Here is a 22,289-nt window from a genome sequence, read left to right on the forward strand (position 1 = left end):
TGAGGGCACACGCGGGTGTGATGCATCACCCCACCATGCAGAAACATTGCTCGACGAGGCAATGCCACTCGCTTCGGCGTACGACCACGACGACGACAGCGGCGTGACGCTCCGTGACAGTGGCGAGCAGGTGCAGGTGCAAGTGGCAGGGGGAGCAGGGCCTCGATGCGCCGGTCTGCTCGCCGTTTCATGCAATGCAACACGATGTGCCACTGTTTGGAGGGCGACCCCGTTTCAAGTTCTGGTCGCGGTCCTGGAGTCATAATTGCTTTGGGCGAGCTTAACCCCGCGTGCCCGAAAATGAAAATGCCTAGATGTGGACGTGTCGGCGCACAACATGCGTCACCGACTAACGTTAGCGGCATTGTGCTTCACCCAACCCTGGCGGTGGCATGCGGATTGTCAGCCCACTCTCTGCCACCCGCCCGCCGCCTGTGACCTGTGGGAGCCAGCCCATGACGACTGGGCTAGAGCCCATCTGCTCCTGCCGCCATTCCGCCCGCAGGAAGCCCGCACGTAAGGGGCGTTAGAGGGGCGACGACGCGGGGCTAAGGATCGGCAATGGCTGAGGTGTACGACTCCCATGCGCCACATCTCTCTGGTTGGGCGTCTAGCGCTGCGTCGTCATCACACCCACCGTTGACAATACAATGGGATACCAGCAGCGCTTTGAATACTCCCGGCACATTTGCCGACGCTTCTCCGTAGTTGCCAAACTGGCCATGCTATGTACAGCCTCGCGTGTGCTATCAAACATGACTTCATGTTCGGAATTTCAAGGGGTACGTAGCGTTCTTGGAGCGCATCGAGAGGATGGCCGATGACCTGAGTGGTGCGTCGCTAGTTGTGATCGGTCGTGTGGGTGGGCACCGACTCCAGCGAGGCAGTACGCGTAGCGGTGTTGCGCGGTGCAAGGTTGCTAGGAATGTTGGTCACACGGGAGGCTGTAACCAAAGCGCGGCGGAGCCCGGCGCGGCGACATGAGGCTACGGGAGGCGCGGCGAACTCGTCTTGCGCCAGCAAAGTGCCTGCGAAAGATGCATGCTTCGGGGCCGCCGCTTGCGGGTCACGCGCCTTGAGGCCCGTGTCCGAGATAAGCTCCCATGCAGGTATTGTCGGGAGGAGAGGAGCACGACGCAGGTCCCCCAAGGCAGGCAATTACTGCCCCTCACTGGAGGGAGCACATGGTGCACTTCACTGGTTTCAAATGCGGGGGAGGCTGCTTGTGGGATTGGTGGGTGTCGATCAGGGCAACCATTTACTGGATTTGTCTGTAGACGAGACAAGAACGCTCGGAGGATCCCCCGCGCGGCTTGCGGTCAGGGCCTGACCACTTTCTGCCAGTAAGTTTCCGAGCTATCTGAAACAGCTCTGGCAGGCGGATCGCCTGAAGGTCGAGTCGAGGTCAGCAGGACACGAGGACACGACGACGGCACCAGCAAGGGACAAGCCCGTGACGCTACTGAATGGGCAGGTGCCGCAGGGTGACAGGTGACAACTCGCTCCTGGGTCACCTGGGGGCATTTGGTAACAATCCTCGCTCCTGGCCTCGGCCGCTGCCAACCCTGCAGCAGCAACATGGCTGGCTGTCTCGTTCACTCCGCTTTCTATTGCGTCAGCCTCATTTGTTGAAACAGCCAGCCAACACCTGCATTGATCGGCAAGGGGGCTTGTGGAAGATCGTTTAACGAGCACCACCTCTGCGTGTGACCTCGTGCGCTGTGCGGCGGCGGCGGCGCCGCCGTGATCTGCAGGGGCTGTCAGCTCGAAAATCCGTCCATCTACAAGTCGACGGGACGACAGATCTGCAGGGCGAGGGCAACTAACGGGGCACGGTCAAGGGCAGGCGGCGACGCCCATACAATGCCTGTCGGGCACAAGTCGGTTCATGTCGGTCGCGTAACACTGTTCCTCACGCGCAACCTACCGCGTCGGCGACCTCGGCGCGTTGCATTGTGTACGCCGCCAAGGACGTGTGGGGCGGGTGTTGTCATGCCGGCACAAGAACGCGGTACCGCCCGGGTTGTGGAGTATGGGCTTAATGGCACGCCGAAGCTCTGCCCAGAAGCACTCCTCTCTACCTTGCCTTGGGCTCCCTGCAACTCCGACGGTGTGCCTGTCCACGGCTCAAGCCTGTACCTGGTGTTCCTTCCCGGTTCCAGGCCATGCCCCCCATCAACAGTGCGCACATGCTACAAACCTGTGGAGTAGCTAGAGAGAGCCTGGCACGAAAGCAGGGCAAAGGATATACATAACAAATGGGATTACGGTAGCACGGGGAGGGGGCTCTAACGATGCAAGAGAGTGACGTTCGCCCTCCTGCCCCTGCTTTAGAAGGGGCTGCCTGCTCCGAGGTACATGCGCATTGCAGCCGGGGGCACTTCAATTATGCGTGCACGAATATTGGGCAGTCCAAGACGCTTGGTAGCTTCGTAGCTGCAGACAACACCCGGTTGGTTAGGTCCGAACCTTAACCCTTGTTCGGCCGATACGCCTTTGGCATCATGACTGATCTTTCCAACTCACCGATGACATCCACCCATGGAGAAGTAGAAATTTTGCACTGTGCCATTGGGGTCCGTCTTGAGCGGAGCGCGCACCTTGATGACCTCGATGGGTGTGAAGACATCGCCAGCCTAATGGGATCGTCAAGATCAGCGATTGGTTGCATTGCCTTGAAGCGCCGAGGATTCCGGACGCATCACTAGTGCGGAAAGCACGGCAGGAGGGGGCGGACTTAGGCACAATCGTGTGCATGTCACAAGCTCAATGCACAAACGACTTACCTTCATCTCTTGCATGAAGCTCTGGACCTTTTGCTCGTCGAGCTCACTGGGAAGCGGACGGTGGATGACTCGCATCGGGACAACATGTACTGGAGCGTTTTCGTCGCGCGCGAAGATGGACGATTTGGCGTGAGCTGGGTCATCGGCAGCAGCGGCGGCGACGCCGGAGGTAACAGCAGCAGCAGCAGCAGCAGCAGCAGCAGCAGCAGCAGTGCCGGCTTCGGCGGGGCTGTCTGTCACGCCATTGTCGACAGTGCTAAGACTAAAACCCGTGCTGGTAGCCGTACTCGTCTCCGCATCTGCCGGAACGGATGGCTGGCCCGTCGGAGTGACATGAGAGGCTTCCACAGTCTTGGGACCGATGTCGAGCGCCGCTGGCGTGTCCACAACGGCATTGCCCTCGGCGGCAAGGCTGGTGGGCGGCTTGGCGTACTGCCGCAGGTCGTCTGGAATGCACGATGTCATTGGTGCGGTGCGCAGGCGGTGGAGTCGGGAGTGAGTAAGTATGCAATTCATGGTGTAGGATGCCGAGTCTGCCGGGGTTACGCGGTGGGCGGGGCGGCACGCGCTGGCGGACAGGGGGGCAGGGGAGGGGAGGCAAGGAGTGAAGGGAGGGAGGGAGGGAGGCTGGTTGTTGGATGTCGTCGTCGTCGTCGGTCCTAGCCAGGTCCTGGCCTCCTGGACTCCTAGTGTTTCCCGGCGTCCTTGGGTCCTGGACCGGAAGGACTCCCTGAGCTTGTGGGTGCACCCCTCCCCTGGGGGTTGTTGCCTGTCATGGTCGCGGTCGCTGCCCCGGCCTGACGATCAGGTTCAATAGCCATTAGAGGCATGCTGTAACAGGCCCCTTGGTTGCCAGATTTCATCACGTCCCAGAGTCCCAAACCCGCCGTTAGGAACCAGGGGCTTGGGGCCTTGGGGCCAGTGTTCCGGCATGGCAACCAAACTCTCACAAGTCTAATCTTGACAGCCCCTGCCTGGGTATCATGTTCGCAGGCAGGGGGCAATGCAATGGTGGCGAGAGAGCCCGGCGACGGTGTCGTCGTTGTGCCGCTCCGTCCCCACGGTTTGCAAGGTCCCGCAAGCTGACACACCCTCGTCGTTGACCCCTGCATCGCTGCCGTTGCCGTGGGCAACACGACGTTCCCGGAGGTGCTTGATTTTCGGAACACTGCATAGCTTGTTGATGTTTAGCGGTGCGCTAGGCGTGCCTCTACAAAGCTTGAGCGGTCCTTCTCCATTGGATAGGGTGAAGGGATACCGTCCTGGCCATGGGCGTGCGTCCGTTTCCCGAGTCCGTCGCAGGCATCTGTCCGTGCTTTCCGGACAGCACATCATCACATGCATAGCAGCGGGCTCGAGTGTTGTGATCGTGGATTAGCTCGTTTGTCCGCCGTCCGCGCCGCCCGCCGCCGGGGCACCGGGGATTGAGGACGCGACGGCCGGACGGACGGGTAGGACGAGGACCCAGAACACGCAGACTCCTAGGGCTGCAGATCAGCTGGTCGACTACCGCGGGGCTGATGAAACCAGTGTGCTAGGGCGGCCGGGGCGCGCCAGTGGCGGCGGCGGCGGCAGGGGGGCTGGGGCGGCCGGGGGATGTACGTAGAATATTGAATCTGGCTGTACTGTAGCGTAGCACCGGCGGCGCGTGCCAAGAGGCCCCTAGCGAGAGCGCTGCGAGCGAACAAATGCGGAGCGACGCGAGCCAACCCAGGTGCCAGGTGCAGGACCAGCAGGACCAGCAGGACCAGTGTAGGACCAGCAGCAGGACCCAGAGCCACAGCTGCACAAGCACGAGGGAGCAAGCAGAGCACAACACAGCACAGGAGCACGACAACCTGAAGCACCACCACCGCCGACATGCATAAGAGTACTTAATCCCCCCGCACTACCAGGCCCACCCCCTCCGTGGCCCTTTTCCATTCCCCTCCCTTCTTCGGTCAGCTGTCTCAAACCTGCTATCTACTACTACGACACCCACCCAACACACCACCACCACCCCAAACCCCCCGTGCTCACCACCACCAACCACCCCGCCTTGATCATGGGAGAGCTGGAGTTCCTTGCTCGGATCGCATTGAACGACCAACACAAGGATCTTAGATACTGCACTTCATCCCCACCACCACCACCCCCGCTACCGACACTGCAACAACTTGGCTACTACAGCCCCACCAGCAGTAGAGGCAGCAGCCGCTGCGGCAGGGACTCGGCGTCGCCTTCACCATTCTCATCCCCCGCCCTCTCATACACGACGGCGTCCACCACCACCATCACCACCCCGAGCAAGCCGACCCGTCGCGTCCTTTCCACATCACCGCAGCTACACCACCACCCTTACAAGAGTAGAAGCACACCCGTTCCTCGCAAAATGGTAGAGTGGGACGAGAATATGCGTCCGTACCACCCCTTTAGGTCGCGTTCCATGCCGCCACCACCACCACCAGCGCCACGACCTCATTCACCAGGCTGGACACAAAACTGCTTCTACCCTGCTGGAACCACTGTATGGTATGCTGGAACCATATGGCGATGTGACGCACCGCATACAAGCGGAGCATTAGCACGTGAGGTGAGTGCGGCGCGCGGTGGTGGCGTTGCGCAGAGGCGGAGGCGGAGGCGCGTCCTACCCCTGTCCGGACCTTATCTGACACACATCAGCCACCGGTCAGTCCACACCTATGGAGCCCAGCATACCCTCCTCCCTCAAGCAGTCATCGACCGCCTTCGCCATACGACCTCTCTACACGACCGAGGATCGGTGCGAGCCTGTCACCAGGTCTGGGTCGCTCAATGTCCGTCGGAAGTTTCACTTCGTGGGACAGTGGCTCTGGAATCGAAGGTGCTCGTGACGCTCGTGCGCGTCTCATGGCACTTCGAGAGGACCCAGAGTTTGCCCGCGATCGCTCCTACTTGCGTGACGAGCTGCTCGGTGCGCGTGTTTGGCGCGTGGGCGGTGTTGGTGCCTTTGCGTACGCCGAAGACACCGAGGTCGAGCGCGTACGTCAAAGCGCGTTCCGCGAGTACACGGCCGACAATGGTCGTGAAGACTGGTTGCATGCTGCGCGCGCCCGCACCGCTGCCTATGCCAATGCAGAGGCCAACGGGGGGATCGTGCCTCTATTGCGTTGGGTGATTGTCGAGTCGTGGGCTCCAATCCCACACGACGCACTCCCGATTGGACACGAGGAGGACGGACACGTTCTGTATGCTTCTCGCGTCTGGTTTGATGGGGGTCTTCATGTCGGCAAGTCAGTGCCGAAAAGCGTGAGAGAACGGGCGCCTTGCTGACACAGCCGCAGGGCGGGAGACCACCTGGCGGTCCGTTGCGCGACTTCGGTGGGAGGGCGCGTGCACTCTGCCCCGACATTCGAGGTGCTCTGCGGGTCCCTCGACACGGTCGAGTGGGTCCCCGTTGAGCCGGGTCAGCTAGCTGTATTCCCTGGCCTTCAGCCCGTGGAGGCTGGGCGCCAGAGTGACGGCCGCGCCATCTTCGTTGCCAGAGCAGAACACCACAGGTGAGTTGGAGTACCCGGATTTTCCAAAGGCAGCGACTAACATTTCCCAGGAGCGTACAGCCTGGTAGTGAGTCTAGGAGAGGGCCCCAGCCTCTCGTAACAGAACACTGACCAGTATCAGACTGCCTCGTAGACGACGATCACGCGAGCATCCCGTACGAAAGCAGAGAAGACCGCCTCGAGAGCTACGAAGTGCTCACCTACGCGACAACGCACCGGCGCTAGACATCTAGCATGACCTGTGTGACATAGTGCAACAGTGCAACCCAGCACACCCACAAAACGTAAAATCACCCCACTCTCCGACGCCACCAGCGCACGGCGCGCCACCGGCGCGGGCAGGGTAGAGGCGCCCACCGCAAAACTTCGGCAGCGAAGGGGCGCCGATTGGACCTTTCGGCTTTAGATGGTTTCTCCGCACCACATAGATAATGGAAGTATGCTTGGGCCTGTTCCCAGGTGACTTCGCGCAGTGTCGTATCGTCAACAAAGGCGGTTTCGCCGGCGAAACTGCAGTTGTAGACGGATGGGAGGGGCAGATAGTCACCATTCCGCCACACGACTCAATAATCCCCTAGACTTGGATACCATGGACCAATGTCGTTGCAGAGAGAACGCCGCAGGGGTTGTACTTGTTCCAGCCACCTCGTGGTGGTGACGGGAGATAGCCAAGAACAATGGTGGAGTGAGTGGGCACTGAATCCGACGGCGTCACTCCCAAGCGTCGTCTGCCACGGCTACGGCTGTAAGGCATTTACGGCTCCCAGGTGGGGGGAGGTGCTAGTTTTCCCCACCTGGAAGTAGTTTGCTCGTTCCAAATTATCGCCGTCGACGGGAGGGCCAGAACAACGCGGGTTGTCGCCGGGTTGCAAAAGGCGGCGTGCCGTGGACGTCGGTTGGGTCATGGATACGGGGAGAGGAAGAGTGTGGGGATCTACCTGTGGAGCGGGAGAGAGAGCACGTCGCCGCAGCCAAGTCGCCAGGTGATGTAAGTGGCATTCGGCCAGCAGTGTCACAGAACTGGCCACAGACGCAGAAGGAAGGGCGGAGGAGGTGGGGCATTGGAGGAGGGGGTTACATGTGGCTGGCTGTGCAGGTGTGTCGCCCGCACACAATGTGGGCGGCGTGGGGACCTGGTGGGGTTTGCGCAGCACTGCGGCAGGTCGAGAAACGCGCGCTTGTCCTCTCGGAACGACCATGGCGATCAACTAACAGCCGGGGTTGTGCCCACCGCTTGCAGATCGCCTCGGCCCCCTTCGCCCCCCGCGCCCAGACACATGCCGAAGCTATTCTCGAACTCATAGGCCACGGTAACGGTACGCACAGCCGCGGCTGCGATGCCATGATGGGCAGTACCGCTTCCGTGATGGCTTTGAAACGCTGGCTCCCACGCCGCGCGCGGGGCGCAGATGATGGCGCCAGCACTAGGGGTATAGGTAGGGGCAAAGCACCGGGGGCTTGACGGATATCAGCGGGGTGTGCGCAGGTCATCAAGTTGTGCTGTGCCGGGGACACACTAGAGCGGCGCTAGGTCTTTTGGTCATGCCAATAAACCGAGACTTGCCGACGAGGTGACGTGCTGACACACTGCATTCCGCCAGAGTGGAGTTAGAGCGCATACAAGCAAATGGGGTTGGAACGGCAAGAGAAGCATGTGCTTGGGGGCATGGCGGTTGACCGAGTTAGGGAGAGGCGACTGGGTCCCCCCCATCCCCCCCACCCCCCCACGAACTCACTCCACCCATGCAAGAGCCACACTCCACGACCAGTGCGCCCCGTACTCGCAGCCTGTCACCACTATGCATATGATCTGACCTCCTCACCCCACAGTCACCCCATGAACATGTTGACCAAAGCCGCAGCACCTGATGGCAAGACGCTTTGACCTCTGGCGGCGGTGCGAAGGCGCTCGTCAGCACGCGCCACGACGCCGCCGCTGTTCACACCCCCGTCTGCCCGACCCAATCACTTTGACCTCGAGCGAGAGCTTCCAACTTACACGTCGACCCAACTCACATACTGACTATCATGGCGAGCTTGACCGAGCATTTACCCTCCTCTGCATCGGCCATACCGACATCCGCCGTGGCGACTGGGTCTGCATCGTCTGCTGCCGCACCCACGAGTTCTGGTGCCGTTGTGACCTCTTCAACGGTCGGGAGCTCTACGGTCGCGACAACCACTGCACCTTCAGTGTCAGCGACAACCACCAAACAGCTCCCGACCGCAGTTGACTCTACCGATGATGGAGGTGACTCGACCACCGCCTCGAGTACCGTTCACAGCACGAGTCTGTCGTCGACAAGCGGCTCGAGCACGAGGGTGCTGGGACCGATTTCAACGTTGGGCGCCCCACCGACCAACACTGGAGCTGCGGCACCCAGCAACGGCGGATCAAGCGTCAACGTCGGCGCTCTAGTAGGCGGTATCCTTGGTGGAGTCGCCGGTGTCGCACTACTCCTTGTGGCGCTGTGGTGGTATCTCAAGAAGAAGCAGGCCGAGGATGACGACCTTTACTTTGCTAGCGGGGGCATCGACTCTGGTCCGTTTGGCGATGGCGGCACCGGCGGGAGACGACTCGACCGCAGCTCGATATACCAAGACGACGGACCGTGGGCGGGAAGCAAGGCTAGTCACGACACTGGACGCTCGAGTGTGAGTGCCCGAGCCTCTGGGAGGCGGTGTCATGGTGCCATCTGTGCAACGCGCAACTGACACCCGTTCCCCCCTTTCTCAGCCTCTGCCCCCTGGAACCGACCCAGATGCTGTTGCACTTATTGGTCTTCAGAGCAACGACCCGTACGCACAGCCCCGGGGCGGGGGATACGGAGGAGGCTACGGTGGTGGCTATCCTCCGCCACAACGGTGGGACGTGGAGCGCGGCATGTCAAGCCCAAGCCCACAGCTACTCGATCCGTCTTCTTCTCGCCCTGGCTCGAATCCGTCTCCGGTTCCCAAGGACTACACAAATATCATGCACGACTCCGATGTCCACGGCGGCGCAAACTTCGCACCGGCGGTGGCGGCAAAGCCACAGCCCTACCACAACCCCTGGGAGGCGTCGTCGGCAGCAACCGGTGCATCATTCCGCGCCCCCGACACGCTCAGTACGCACCACAGCATCCCCGGCGGACCAGGTCTCACGACGCAATTTACTATCAGATCATACGACGCGCGGGCAGGCGTAGGCAAGCTTGCGGCAGCGGTCGGAGCGGGAGGTGGAGGTGCCGCCGGAGGCGACTCCACCAAACACGCAACCTCCACCACCTTGGCGTTGCCGCCCAAGTCGTCGCCCACCCCGCCGCCCATGTACCAGCCCTCAACGTCGCTCACCGCCCCCGTGCTTGTCGACTTTAAGCTTAGCCCCATCGTCGAGCACCCACCAGCTGGGAGGCCGTGGTGAGCGCAGCGTGCTGGAAGAGCGATGCATGGTTAGCGCCGGAGGTGGCCGGCCCGCCCGGCCCACCCGCCGGAGGTCGCGCCTTCCTTTCTGCATCACCTCCCCGCGCCGGGCCTGCCCCCGTCATATTCGGGGGCCAGCTTGTCGTTGCACCGCCGAGATTACCGGCGCCGCCGTCAACGACGCAACCCTGCATTCCCACTCCACCTACGCCTCACCCTAAGTGTGTACATCTCCCCCGTGCGTATCGTATGCATATGAACGAGCTTGTTGCAGTTTTCCGGGAATTCAGGCAGGAACAGCGTCGATGATTTGCAGGCCCCGCAAATCCAGCAACAACCTAGTCGACGTGCCGTGTGACGTGATCGTGACTGCCGATCACGGCTGGTCCTCACCATTGGGCCACAGCTTCCACTGGGAACACGCAGATCGGCCCCACCTTGTCTTAATGGGACCGACGATCATCCTTGGCGCCGCTCTCGGTTCCCCAAGTTCACCCGCAGACAACTCTCGACTGGCCACCGACGTCACTGACGCCGTAGGTGACTTGCACCCCGCTCAGTGTCCTCCATCCACTGCATCCACCATGCCAGTGTGCATACGTGACCGCACAGGTAACATACCCGTGGGGCAGTCCACATCTTGGCGTCACCTCATCGTCCTGAGCCCCGCCGAACCCGGCATCACCAAACAGACGGGGACCCCGTGTTCCTGAGTCACAACCCAATACTTCCTGACAACCACCCCTGTTTGCCGACAGCCGCCGTCACCGCTGCTGCCGCTCCCCGGTCCGCTCTACGCCCGCTCGACAACGCCGTGTTGAGCACATCGGACTGCATGAGGTTGGGTGAGTAGTGGCCGTGAAGCACGGAGTTGCCTAGTTGGCATGGTCTTGTTTACACTGACACCATCCAAAATGTCAGATGAGAGTCATGGGACCAAGGTCAGGCGAGCAATGATATAGACGCAGGGTGCAGTGGGGGTGCTCATCCAGTGACCCCGGGTCTCGATGCGGTCCGTGAAAGTGGTCTCATCAACGACAGCCAGACGAGCGCCGTGAGAGCGATCGCCACTGACCAGGACTTCGACCTCCGGCCCGAACTGGGCTCAGGCAGTGACTTGATGCCCAGGTCGGAAAAGGTGTTGGAAAGAGGGCCGCGAATGCTTCACAAAGACAGGCCAGGAAGGTGAGTGAATGGTTCTGAGGGGAGGCGTCTGACAACGCCAGAGTGTCTCTGGCTGTTCCGGAGCTCGGTACCTCTGCTCGGCGCAGCGCGAGGAACACTCCATGGTGTCACCAGATTCAGTTTGCTCTGGTTCTCGAGATCTCAGCCTACCCAACTTTCCAAGGAGCAAGACGTCGCGCGGGACAAGCTTTACGCGTGACGGATGCCACGAACTGCAAGATCCAAGCCTCGAGGTAGCTCCGTGCGCTGCTCGACATCACACCTACCGAAGGGGAGTTGACAAAAAATGTTCGACGAGGGACTTCTCCACGGCGAGAGGCTGGCGCTGTACAAGTCCCAGGAGTGCTCACGGGTGGTTTGACGGACAACCCAAGTCGAGCCCGCTGGTAGCCGTCGGACTTTGCCAGTTGTCGTCCGCACGGACCAGGCTTTAATTCAGATTTGGAAGCCAGGAACTTCGCTGGGTGAGCTGATTTGGGACGCATGGCATGTGTGCTGACACGATCCGGCGTACTTGCTAGGAAACCACAGGAAGCAGATGATCCAACGACCGAGAAGACGAGGAGTTCGCGAGGGGATGGCGACGGCGAGGTGTTCTCTGCAGCCTCTTGCACAGTTTGCGCGGGAAAGAACTGGATGGTTGGTTCAAGCGGTGCTTGTGCTGCCCGAATTGAGACAAGCGAAAGAGCATCCAAATGCCATGCTCGGTGGGGAAGTCGCGTTCATATGGTCGGCAGCGAGGGCGAGATGTGGCCGGGCGGGAGGTGAACCACCGCCGGTGACCGTACGACCTGTAACCAGCGTCGTTGTTGACGAAATAAATGCTGCGGTATGTCCATCGTGAGAAGTATCGGCTCACACGTTGCAGAAGCAAAGAGGTATGTGGCGTCGGTGGTGTAGGCAGCTCGGAGTCGTCGCGGCACACCGCTGGGAAGAGTGCGTACGCTTGTGAGCTCGGCCAACGCGGCGCAGGTACCCCGCAGACAGCGGGACGATGGCGTACGGGGCGGTACGTGCGTCGTGCTCTTCCCCGAGAAACTGTAAATCGCCCACTTACATGCCACCGTCAGTAAGAGTCGACAAACTCGTCGGGATGGCCACCTGTACCGAGGAGGTGCGCAGTGGAGCGCCCTTGTCACCCCCGTGGAGTGGAACTGCGGATGCGCAGCAGCGAACAGGCGACGCGCTTGACAGCCTCCACATCGCTGGTCGCTTCGTACACGAGGAGATGAGGGCGTTGCCACTCAAGAGAACTCACCGTCACCGACAAGATCTGTGAGCCGAGGCTGAATTCTCTTGGCGACAGCGCGGAGACAGCCAAGCGACTCGGCTCGAGAAGGCTTCTGGCCACGCAGAAACAGCCGAACGTGCAAACAAAACTCAGTTACTAACCCGCCCGTGGGCTGGCTGCGCGCAGATATTTTGGGTGGCAGGGATGCAGCAGCGGTACGGTGGTGAGCACCGCTTCGGACTTGGTATGAATGGTCGCTCGGCTCGGAGTTCAGCCCGACGCCCGACGACGCCCAGCCAGCGCCATCTCGGCATTTCATCAGCTTTCTGATGTTTGTCCTCAATTGCCTCGGATGCGCTCATTCACGTTCGGTCAGCCGATCGACGAGCGCCACCTCATATCTATGGCGCCGCGCGCAGCAGCCTTCGTCGGAGACAGGCGACGACACTGATGCTTTCGGGGTCCGTCAAGATTAACTCGACTCGCAATGTCCATCTGCGTGCCTGTGTCGCCCACAACGCCATTGACATCATCCGTGCGGCCCTCGGGTCCAGCTGCTCGCAAAAAAAGTTCAAGACTGCGCGTATCAGGCAGGGAGTAGAGCGATGCTTGGGACGAAGCTAGGGTGGGTGGAGGGCCAAGGTTGAGGGTTGTAGGGTGCAGGGCGTTTCGGTGACTCCAACACGGTCACGTGAGGGCTCCAAACAAACATCGAGGTGGGTGGGGTCGTTGGCGCGTCGGCGACAACTACCGCTGGAAACAGCGTGCCCACGCGCACACACGCACGCATACCCACCTCGATCGGGTCAGACTAACCTCTCCTCCTCGTGTCGCCTCGTGTTGCGCGACGCAAACATTACGGCGAGCTTACGGCGCGACGCGTCCATCTCGCCTCATCCATCGGTGCCCTCGTACACCCCAGTACCTGAGACTGAGACTTCCTGGAGCTTCCAATGCCCTCACTGAGCTTGTTTGCTGCCGTACCACTCGCCAGAAGCAAACCTTGACGCTTGTGCGGGTGCAAGCAAGGGGCGCGAAGCGAAGTGTTATTGGCGCGGCCCACACGGTGCGCGTTTGCATGCACACGGACGGACGCGTACGTCAGAGCTAGCGCATCCTGCGACTCGATCTCGTACTCGTGCTCCTGGCTTCTCCTGTACTAGCGGTTAGCGATCTGTATTGGGTGTTTTTGGCTGCAGTCATGCTCCTCTGCGCAGGGTGATGATGCCCCGGAGCCTTTTGGAAAGTGTTTCAGTTGAGGGGGCAAAGGAGTGGCAGAGGGAGGGCATCAGGACGGAACCCTGCAAAAGCTGGTCGCGGCTTGCTGCCTTGTGAGCAGAGACACCTCGCCGCCTTTACCCCGCTGTCCCTGGCCGGTGAACCTGAGGGCAATCCCTGGATTAACAACATGAACCTTTACAACCAGGAGAAGCAGCGCAGGAGAACAGCGACCCCGCAGTGCAACCCGCCGCAGCATCGGCGGTAAGGAATGGGTCGCAATTCTCTCGTTGTTGATCACAACACAACAACGTAAGGGCGGCCAACAAGCAGCAGCGAGCGACCGCCGAGCGACCACCGCCGCTGCCGTCTCCGCCGCTCTTGCTGCGTTGGGCTGGGTCTGATGAAATGGGCAGTGCATGTCCGTTTCTGTCATTGCACTTACCAGTCCGTCGAGCTGATCATCCATCCTACGAGGTCCGCAACGTCACGCACCGACCTCCGCCGACATTGACGAACGACGAGGCAGCCAGCCACCGCTTGACCTAGCCTCCGTCCGCTGTCCGGAACAGCACCCAGCAAATCTTCAGCAGCACTCGCTGGCGTGCCCACCCATCCCCCTCCCCGAGTTTCCCGCCGCCCATCCCCGAAAATGGCCTCCTCCCTCCTCGTCGCGCCGTCAGACTACTCGGAGCCAGTGAGCATCACGCTCTCGCCGTCGACGTCGGTCCGCGCCTTGAGTCCCGGCCCAGCTCCCACCACCGCCGGAGAAGGGCACAACGGCAGCAGCAACTCTGGGTCCAGCAATAAGGACATTATCGGCATTGCGGTCGGTAGCGCCATCGGAGGCGCGGTCGTCCTCGTCGGCCTGGGAATCCTCTTGTGGGTTTGCTGTCGGCGGCGACGGCTCGACCGCTCCGACTCGGAGCAGTCCATCGCCCACCACGGACGCAACAGCAGCAGACGCGGAGCGCCGTCAGCCCTCACGCGTTCCAGCTTTGGCAGCTCGTACCCCTCTGGTCTCGTCGCTCCCGAGCCGCGGTCACTCAAGAGTGTTTCGCCTGGTGGCGCCGTCTCCTACGTCTCGCAGCCGACCGGGTCACCATCAACCCCTTCCCGCCCCCACAGGCCAGCGCGATCGCTCCGCTCGTCGCTGGGCATTATTATCCCCGACTCTCCGCCGAGCAAAATCCGGGTCCCGCCGCCGCACGTGTCGGTCAACGGAGGAGTCGACGAGCTCGACTCGGCCCCGCAGCTCGCACTGCCCATGTCGATGGTGCAGCAGCACCCCAACGCGTCGCAGAGCTCGCTCGTGACGCCCTCAGAAAAGTGGCTTCACGCGTCCCCGCGCAGCGCCAGCGGCAACACGTCTCGAAGCAGCCGAAGCGCGAAGCGGCTCGGCCAGGCGCGCCTCGGAGCGCCATTGTTCCAGGATGGGACGGAACAGCAGACCCCAGTGACACCGCCGCCCAGAGCAGCGAAGCGCAACTCGCGGTTCGTCCAGGTGTAAGGAAGGAGGGGGCAGAGGCTTGAGTAGCGCGAACATTGCGGAGCGACGCGACCACGCGCGCCCGACGTCATAGACCCGACAGTGTTGTAACTGGTACATTGATACATAAGTCATATCGCATGTGATGGCTATCGGCAACGAACTGGGGCTTGGGGTGTTCCTGGTGCCATGTGGTACTGCCGAGGTGGGATCGGTAGGATGGTGGGATCAGTGGGATGGGTACTACTGGTGCTCGAAGAACACGACGGGGCCGGCTGGCGGGTACAATCCAGGTGTCCATAGTGGGCTTCTTGGTCTGCCTTTCTTGTTTGGTGGCTGCCCAAGGCACAGCGCGGGTGTCACCAAGGACCATCTTTGACCGCGGACCGATGGAAGTGCTCGGCACGGCGTCGGGGTGGCGCCAAGTCAAGCGCACGCTAGCTTGTCGACGGTGCCGTCGGGCGATCCGTTCGTGACATCCTGATCTTGGAACACCACATGTATCGGCGAATGCTTGCTCCATCTGCGACGAGACGCGTCGCGTCGCGTCACCCACCCGGGCCGTCATGTAGCAGCATTGTTTCTTCGTCGTCAGTGGCGGCGGCATGGCGCACGGACAGACGCGCGTCCTCCGCCCGCCCCTCGCCCCTCGACAGCCGCCGACGGGGCTAATTTAACCATGACACAACGACAGTTAGACCCATCTGTCTGTTTGTTTCGGAGCGCTCTTGCTCTTGACACACACCCGCACGCCTACCCGAGGTCTCACGCTGAGACGTGAGACGCGGCCCCGAATGGGTCTGCCCGATGGACACGGTGAGTCGTTTGGCCGTGCCGCCGAGCCTGCTTGGCGGGGAACTGGGGTGCTGGGTGGCACGCTCAGTGTCACGCCGCGCCGTGTGTTGATTGCACCGTGCCGAGGTGTTACCTGCATCGGCCAGGCCTGGACCCCGTACGCGTTGCCTTTCCTGGTGTTTTCGCCCCGTCTGACAGTGGAACGTCGCTGATGGATGCCCGCAGACTGCCAGCCCTCTGAGAAATGGTGAAACGAGGGCAGGGGCAACAGTCACGTAAGCCGGGTACAGCCAGGCGCGAGGCCAGAGGCGCGCGTCCAAAGTGGCCAGTCTTGTCCTCCCAAACTGAGGGTATCCGAACCTTGTTGATCACTTTGAGCCGGGGTGTGGGGGGGATCGCACAACTAACAAGTGCTGCTGAGCCCAAGCAAAACGCAAGCAAAGCGCAAATGTGCCTGCATGCAAACCGGTGGACTGTCCCATCCATCAGACGCTCTCGTCGCACAGAGACGAAACAACGCCGCCAGCCCGCGAAGGGACAACTGGCGTTGCACCCTCTGCTCGTCCATTACACCTTGTCGTCGATGAGGCCGGTTTCGTCGTTTGCCTAACTGTTCTCATCAACACGTCTCAGAGTCGTTTCGTTCGTCGACATTGCCGTCTTCATATCCTCGGTTCATTTAAACCACCACCATCGTACTCCCCCCCCCCCCCCCCCCCCCCTTTTCGACGTCTCCGCTCCTCCGCGTACGATCCAACCTTAACACCCAATCGATCTCCCTCCTCGAACAGCACCCCCTTACAGGAACCCTGTGCCTCCTCCTCCTCTCGGCGTACGCGTTCTCTGTTCGACTCTACATCTCGTCTTCGACAGACGAGCAAACCCAGTCGCAATGTCCACTGTCGACGTCGGAGCGGGCGTCAAGCCCCCACCGCCGACACTCCCGCAGCAATCAGCACCACCACTCGCCGGATCAGATGGAAGCAAGTCTGGGGCGCCCGTGGCAGGCGTACCACAGCCCAACTCCAACTCGCCATCAGTCGACTCGGCAGCCGCAAGCGCAAACTCGACCTCGCGCGTGCAGTCGCTCACTCTCGCCGTCGCGCAGCCCACGGCCAACTCGACAAGCTCGTCCAGAACAGCAGCGGGCAAGACGCAGGGGTACAGCGTCATCACCAACTCGCAGGGCGCACAGACAACCGTTGTCGTGGCCTGCAACCCCAACTCGGAGTCGTGCCAGTCTGGGAGCGCACCTTCGACCATGCCCAAGAGCACGCTGATCGGTGCCATTGTCGGCGGTGCCATCGGTGGCCTGATCATCCTGTCTCTTCTCGGCTGGTTCCTCTGCCGCCGGCGCAGGAGGCGCAAGGAGGCCAACCGTCTCGAGTTCAACTACATCCCCGACATGCCCTCGCCTTCGCCCTCCTACTCGCGCAGCCACGGCCACGGCAGAAGCCCGACGCCCTCGGGATCGCGCCGCGTCATGGTCATGCCTGGCTACGCCGGCGGCGATGTCCAGGCTCACGGCTCGATGAGGCGTACGGCTACGACCTCTCCCGGTCCCACCGTCGGCCGCAACCCTTTCAACACGCCCGAGGCTGTGCGCAAGCTGGACTCACCCCTCGCTACGCCGACCACGGCCATGACCTCGCCTCGGCCCATTTGGAAGCCGACCACGCCTGCCGAGCACAAGTCGATGCGAGGCGAGATCTTCACCCCGCCGTCCCCCGAGTCGCCCATGCCTCCGCCTGAGCGTGTGGTCAGTGCCACCCCTGCTTCTCCGACAACTTGGCGCTTCGACCCCCCTTCGCCCGGAGGTGAAGGTGACGCGTTCTTCCTGACTCCGACGCCGCCTAACCGCCGCTTCGCCCCGTCCTTCCGCTCAGGCTACTCGAACAACGCGGCGCTCTCTGTCCACGGCAGCACGCATGGCGCGCTCTCGACTCGCACGACTTCCACCACCGGCTCCCTCTTCCCGCCAGGCTTCGTGTTCGGCCCTCCGCCTACCACGCCTGCGGGGACACCTGCGCGCCCGAACGCGACCTTTGCGGCTAGCACAACGTCGGTGGTCAACCCCGAGTTCCCGCCGGGCTTCGTGTTCGGGCCCCCGCCGAGCCAGCGCACCCCCGCCACGTCGCCGCTGCGCGCAGAGTTCCAGCTCGACAATCTGGCACCGAGGCAGGAGGACGAGATGACGCGCCACTCGCAGATCGGGCGCGCTTGGTAAAGGCAGCTGGGTGCCGGTCGCCTGGCAGCAGGGTGTAGCATTTCTGGGCTGTATGGGATTGGGATTGGGATTGGGACTTGGGATTGTAATCACTACTGTATCTGTTGGTATGCTCTGCATGATTCACGAGCGACTCTGGGGCGGGGGGGGAGCAGCGCTGTGAGGACCGGCTGTGGTGACTTGCTGGAAGCCATCCGTGGTGAGGTCGGGAGTGGTAACAAGTGCGGAGTGCCACGCACCAAGATCTCCCCCCAAGACCCCACTTTCTCACCGCCCAACCAGGCACTCCCACGAGGCACCCTTCCGCCCATCGCGAGCCCGTCACCTGCTCCTTCGAGCGCACGCACAGCCGAGGCAGTGCCGGGAATGCATGCAGGTCACGAGTCCGAGTCGCGGCTCGGCTCGGCGCGCGGAATGCATGGTGTGGCGAGTGAGTTGTAGTCGGAGCGACTGTGGCACTCTGCACTGGCCGCGTAGGTCACATTCCTTGTCACGGCGCGTCGTCGAAGGAATGGGCAGGTCTTGTTTGTGTGATGGCGCCCGGAGGATCTGGTCTGGTCTGGCTTGGAGCTACTGCAGCGGGTGGGCCAACTGACGGCCAGGCAGACATGCAGGCGGCGGCTGTCTGCGTCTTGTGATGTACTGTATGGTAGGCCGTCTGGTGGCTGCTAGGCTGCAGCGTGCGGCGGTGAGTGGACAGATATATGCGCCCCGTCATGCTCATGACGAAGACAGCTGAGACATGCAACATCACGTCGCTGACCATGTTCACAACCAAGATCGTCCCCCAAGGCTTCTCCACATTCAAGTCGCCCACAACTCCTCCCAACCAACTCTGCTATCTCCTCCACCTATCCGCACACTGGTTGAGGACCCAAATCATGCATTGATGTAACTGTACATGCAGACCCGGGGAGGGCGGTATCCGAGAAGAAGATTTCGGACGAGACGCTTAGTCGAAGAGACCGAAGCCCTGTTGTGTGTGAGTGAGGCTCTTCCTTTCGGCTCCGCGCCCAAACTCGACTCACCATGTCGTCGTCAGACTCCTCCTTGGCCTCCTCCTTCTTCTCCTCAACGGGGGCCTCCTCAGCGGCACCGCCGGCGGCGGCGGCGCCACCGGCAGCGACACCAGCGGCGGGGGCACCACCACCACCAACGTTGGTGAGGAGGGCCTTGACGTCCTTGCCGTCGAGGGCCTTGGCGAGGAGCGAGGCCCAGATGGGCTCGATCTCAACCTTGGCGGCCGAGGTAAGGGTGTTGATCTTGTCACCCTGTAGCAGAGTCAGTTGTGCGTCCAGGTACGGTTCGCGGAGCCGGGGCGAGCGAGTCGGCCAGCAAACCTTGTCTGCCGCGGATCCGACAACCTCGCCCCCGACTCCTGGCGACACTCACGGTGATCTCAACACCCTCGTCGGCGAGGATGAGAGCGGCGTAGGTGGCGGCGAGCTCAGACTAGAGAGGTCAGCGAAACTTGTGGAATTGATCCCAACACGCGCGGCAGCGGCGACAGCAATGTGACGACCGAGGGACAACGGGACGCAGGCAGGCGGAGCGTCGGGGTCGTAGACGGGCAAGTTGGTTCCAAGCTGGTTCTCCCCATCTCATCGCCATCATCGACAATGACCTGCCGACGAGTCTTGCGACCTCGGCCACGAAAACCACTCCGTTGCCCGTGCCCGTCTCCGTTCCTTGCGGTTGTCGTCGTTGTCGCTGTCGCGCGCTGCCAGACGCGCTGTGCTGGCTATCGTGCTCACCATTTCGAGAGTTTTTAAGTATACCAAATTAAGCGAAAGTCGCAGGAGATACTTTTGGTGGAGATGTCTGTGTGGTTGAGAAACTGCTAAAGTCTGGCAGCGACGAGCGACCAGCCCAGGCAGCGCGGCGCGAGCCACAGTGAAGCGGTCCACCACAGCCCAGGCGGCTCACCGAACGCTGAACTAGGCGGAAGCAAAACGACGAAGTTTGGAAGGTCGATGAGGCGGGATCAAAAAGGCAGCGGAATCAAACGCGGCGTCTGGGCGGAAATATGACCAGGAGGTGTGGCGGATGGTTCATACGGAGATCACTTGTTCTCCGTGGGGTGCGGAGATTCTGGCATCTCCCCTGGGTCCGTGCACGATTACTTGTGACGTAGAGTGCAGCAAGGCCGTCAGTGCAGCTTCGCGACGCCAGACCGTGTTCATCACGGCGGACTCCCTCTCACGACAACACTTCATGGGTGACATCTAACTCTAGCTACAAGCTCACAGCTCAGCTGATCGCTGCGTTCACGGCGGCGCCTTCCCAAACACCGCCCGGACTGGGCTGGTCGTCCTGCTCAGTGTCCAACCCGTGGCCCGTGGCTCGTGTCTCGGTGCCGTGTCCAGCTGTGCCATGTTCCTACGCGAGATCCACCGCCATCACGCATCACATCGTGTTGACAACGCCGGGAGCGTTATCCAGCGATCTAGCGTTGCACAATTAAGCGGGCGGAGGGTAACCCGTTCCTTATCGCCTACAAACGGCATGACTACATCTGGTGTCAGTTGCTGTCGAGTGACAGCATTAGCACAAGCTTCTAGCTTTCACCATTCACATCTGGCCGTCTGTTGCTGTTGCCGCCGCCGCCGCCATGTGCTGCGCCCACAGCTCTCGCCTCGCCACCACAGGCACGCCGCTCCCCGGTCTCAGACGCCTCTTCACGACGAGCTGCGCATTCCACCCCGCACGCCATCGACGCGTGCTTCACGACCGTGCCGCGTGCTATTTGGGGGTGCTTGGTATACCAACCGGTACGATGAGGCCAGGCCGTCAGTCGTGTCAGTCGGCATTGTGGGGCCAAGACGACAGCTGCGTTCGCAGCGGCGCAGCACCCGCGCCGAGCACCGTTCGCCCTTGATACGCTGGGCCTCCCGTCGCCCTCCAGCCTCGTTACTGCGCACGTTTGGCCAGCCGGCGAGGTATAAAAGACGGTGGCGGACTCGACTGACATGCCACGACTCACCTCGCAACTCACACACCAAAAAGAGCGCAGCCCTCCTTGCCGTCCTCGCCGCCGCCTCGATCGGCAGCGCCGCCCCCACACCGCAGTTCATCGACGATGCGTACGACGGGCCAGTAGACGTCGTTGACGGTCCCATCGACGCACCCTTCGACGGCCCGTGGAAGAAGTCGGCCGAGCCGCAGTTTATCGACGACGGGCCCTTTGACGGACCCGTTGACGACGTGGTCGACGGCCCATTTGCCGACGGCAACGACGGCCCATGGATCAAGAAGTCGGCCGAGCCCCAGTTCATCGACGATGGCTTCGACGGCCCCGTCGTGGACGAGTTTGACGGGACCATTATCGATGGCCCCGTCGACGGCCCGTGGGTCAAGAAGTCCCAAGGGCGCCAGTATGTCGACGACGGCTTTGATGGCCCCGTCGTAGACGACTTTGACGGACCTATCATCGATGGCCCCGTTGACGGGCCGTTTTGAACGCCTGGTGGAGGTTGTATCAGTCATGTCATGTTGCCGACGGCGCCGTCGTCGTGTCAGGTGTCGGTGAGCGTGGCGCCGTCCTTGTGTCAGGTGTCGGTGAGCGTATCGGCGCCACAATATCTCCTTGAGCTCCGCTTGCCGCCTCGACACGACTGTCTCGTCAGTATGGGGGACAAGAGGCAAAGTGAATGCCAGCACTGGGAACTGGCGCCACATCTCGGTGGCGACACCCAGCTGGGCGGTCAACTCTGGCGATACAGAGTTCAGAGAGCAGCCCTTCATCCTGCGGTGCACCCTGCCGCCCACCTTCCTTCCAAGCACCTTGCAGAGTGTACGGCATCCCCTGGCACATCCATGACGTCGGCGACGTCCTCGGTACCGAGGAGCTGGCAGGGGAACATGGCAGTGTCACGCACCCCTCCTTGGCAGTTAGTCGCGCTCCTGTTGTTGTTTGAGTAATCCCGAAACTTAACCCTCCTTCCCCGAGCGTGCCACGGAGGCAGCAAGGGTTAACACCCAGAGAGCCCTGCTACCAGACCCGCAGCACCAGCTGGGCCACCCGGCGAGACGCAGACGCCGCAACCAAGTCGCCGCGAGCGTGTTCCTGGAATCCTTGTTCGGCTCGAACAACACGCACACGGCCCGTTCCTGGTTGTTTTCCCGTGTCGGGCCAGGTAGCGCCCCGAGCCGCCACACCAAACGTTCCCCCCTTGATGCTTAAAGTTTGAGCGCAACAACCGCGCCACGCTCGCCACACGCGCACCATGCATGTCACGCCGGTCACTGTACTTGCTGCACTGCACTACAGAGGCAGAGTACGTGCACCTGACGACCGGGAAGGGGCGCACAATGAATGCGGCGGTGTCTGAGGCATGCCCGAAGCGCCCCTCCATTAGCTGCAGAACTGCCCACCTCTCGGCACCACGTCGGATGCAAGCTGCTGTGTCGACCGCGCCGCGGTTGACGCTAGCGAAGC

The 22,289-nt window shown here is 61.7% G+C and overlaps 7 protein-coding genes across 7 annotated transcripts; 5 read left to right on the plus strand and 2 right to left on the minus strand.

Annotated features, from left to right (window-relative positions):
- Window positions 1-2,234: 2,234 nt before the first annotated feature.
- lvsE (BEACH domain-containing protein lvsE) lies at window positions 2,235-3,251 on the minus strand (the record flags this gene model as incomplete). The annotated part of the gene is made up of 3 exons (XM_062769377.1): window positions 2,235-2,436; window positions 2,527-2,636; window positions 2,787-3,251. 3 exons carry the CDS (start codon window positions 3,249-3,251, stop codon window positions 2,331-2,333), a joined length of 681 nt encoding a protein of 226 aa, XP_062625361.1. The 3' UTR covers window positions 2,235-2,330.
- A 1,906-nt stretch (window positions 3,252-5,157) lies between these two features.
- On the plus strand, window positions 5,158-6,529 carry LOC62_02G002854 (uncharacterized protein; the record flags this gene model as incomplete). Its single annotated transcript, XM_062769378.1, has 4 exons — window positions 5,158-5,358; window positions 5,448-6,037; window positions 6,089-6,304; window positions 6,472-6,529. The coding sequence occupies 4 exons, from the start codon at window positions 5,158-5,160 to the stop codon at window positions 6,527-6,529; spliced, it is 1,065 nt and encodes a 354-aa protein (XP_062625362.1).
- A 1,803-nt stretch (window positions 6,530-8,332) lies between these two features.
- LOC62_02G002855 (uncharacterized protein) lies at window positions 8,333-9,707 on the plus strand (the record flags this gene model as incomplete). The annotated part of the gene is made up of 2 exons (XM_062769379.1): window positions 8,333-8,959; window positions 9,042-9,707. 2 exons carry the CDS (start codon window positions 8,333-8,335, stop codon window positions 9,705-9,707), a joined length of 1,293 nt encoding a protein of 430 aa, XP_062625363.1.
- A 4,285-nt stretch (window positions 9,708-13,992) lies between these two features.
- On the plus strand, window positions 13,993-14,850 carry LOC62_02G002856 (uncharacterized protein; the record flags this gene model as incomplete). The annotated part of the gene is made up of 1 exon (XM_062769380.1): window positions 13,993-14,850. One exon carries the CDS (start codon window positions 13,993-13,995, stop codon window positions 14,848-14,850), a length of 858 nt encoding a protein of 285 aa, XP_062625364.1.
- Window positions 14,851-16,516: 1,666 nt separating this feature from the next.
- On the plus strand, window positions 16,517-17,851 carry LOC62_02G002857 (uncharacterized protein; the record flags this gene model as incomplete). Its single annotated transcript, XM_062769381.1, has 1 exon — window positions 16,517-17,851. The coding sequence occupies one exon, from the start codon at window positions 16,517-16,519 to the stop codon at window positions 17,849-17,851; it is 1,335 nt and encodes a 444-aa protein (XP_062625365.1).
- A 914-nt stretch (window positions 17,852-18,765) lies between these two features.
- Window positions 18,766-19,698, minus strand: CLAH12 (60S acidic ribosomal protein P1). Its single transcript, XM_062769382.1, has 4 exons — window positions 19,606-19,698; window positions 19,244-19,303; window positions 18,880-19,122; window positions 18,766-18,824 (listed from the first exon to the last, which is right to left on the minus strand). Exons 1-4 carry the CDS (start codon window positions 19,606-19,608, stop codon window positions 18,804-18,806), a joined length of 327 nt encoding a protein of 108 aa, XP_062625366.1. The 5' UTR covers window positions 19,609-19,698; the 3' UTR covers window positions 18,766-18,803.
- A 658-nt stretch (window positions 19,699-20,356) lies between these two features.
- Window positions 20,357-21,310, plus strand: LOC62_02G002859 (uncharacterized protein; the record flags this gene model as incomplete). The annotated part of the gene is made up of 2 exons (XM_062769383.1): window positions 20,357-20,371; window positions 20,858-21,310. The coding sequence occupies 2 exons, from the start codon at window positions 20,357-20,359 to the stop codon at window positions 21,308-21,310; spliced, it is 468 nt and encodes a 155-aa protein (XP_062625367.1).
- Window positions 21,311-22,289: the final 979 nt, after the last annotated feature.

This window comes from Vanrija pseudolonga, chromosome 2 (assembly GCF_020906515.1).
Source record: "Vanrija pseudolonga chromosome 2, complete sequence".
NCBI lineage: Eukaryota > Fungi > Basidiomycota > Tremellomycetes > Trichosporonales > Trichosporonaceae > Vanrija > Vanrija pseudolonga.

Excerpts from the sequence above, each read along its gene's own strand:
- CLAH12 (XM_062769382.1), bottom strand. Across the intron at positions 19,123-19,243 it reads ACGAGGGTGTTGAGATCACC|GGTGACAAGATCAACACCCT; the intron begins GTGAGTGTCGCC and ends ACTCTGCTACAG. Across the intron at positions 18,825-18,879 it reads AGGAGTCTGACGACGACATG|GGCTTCGGTCTCTTCGACTA; the intron begins GTGAGTCGAGTT and ends CACACACAACAG.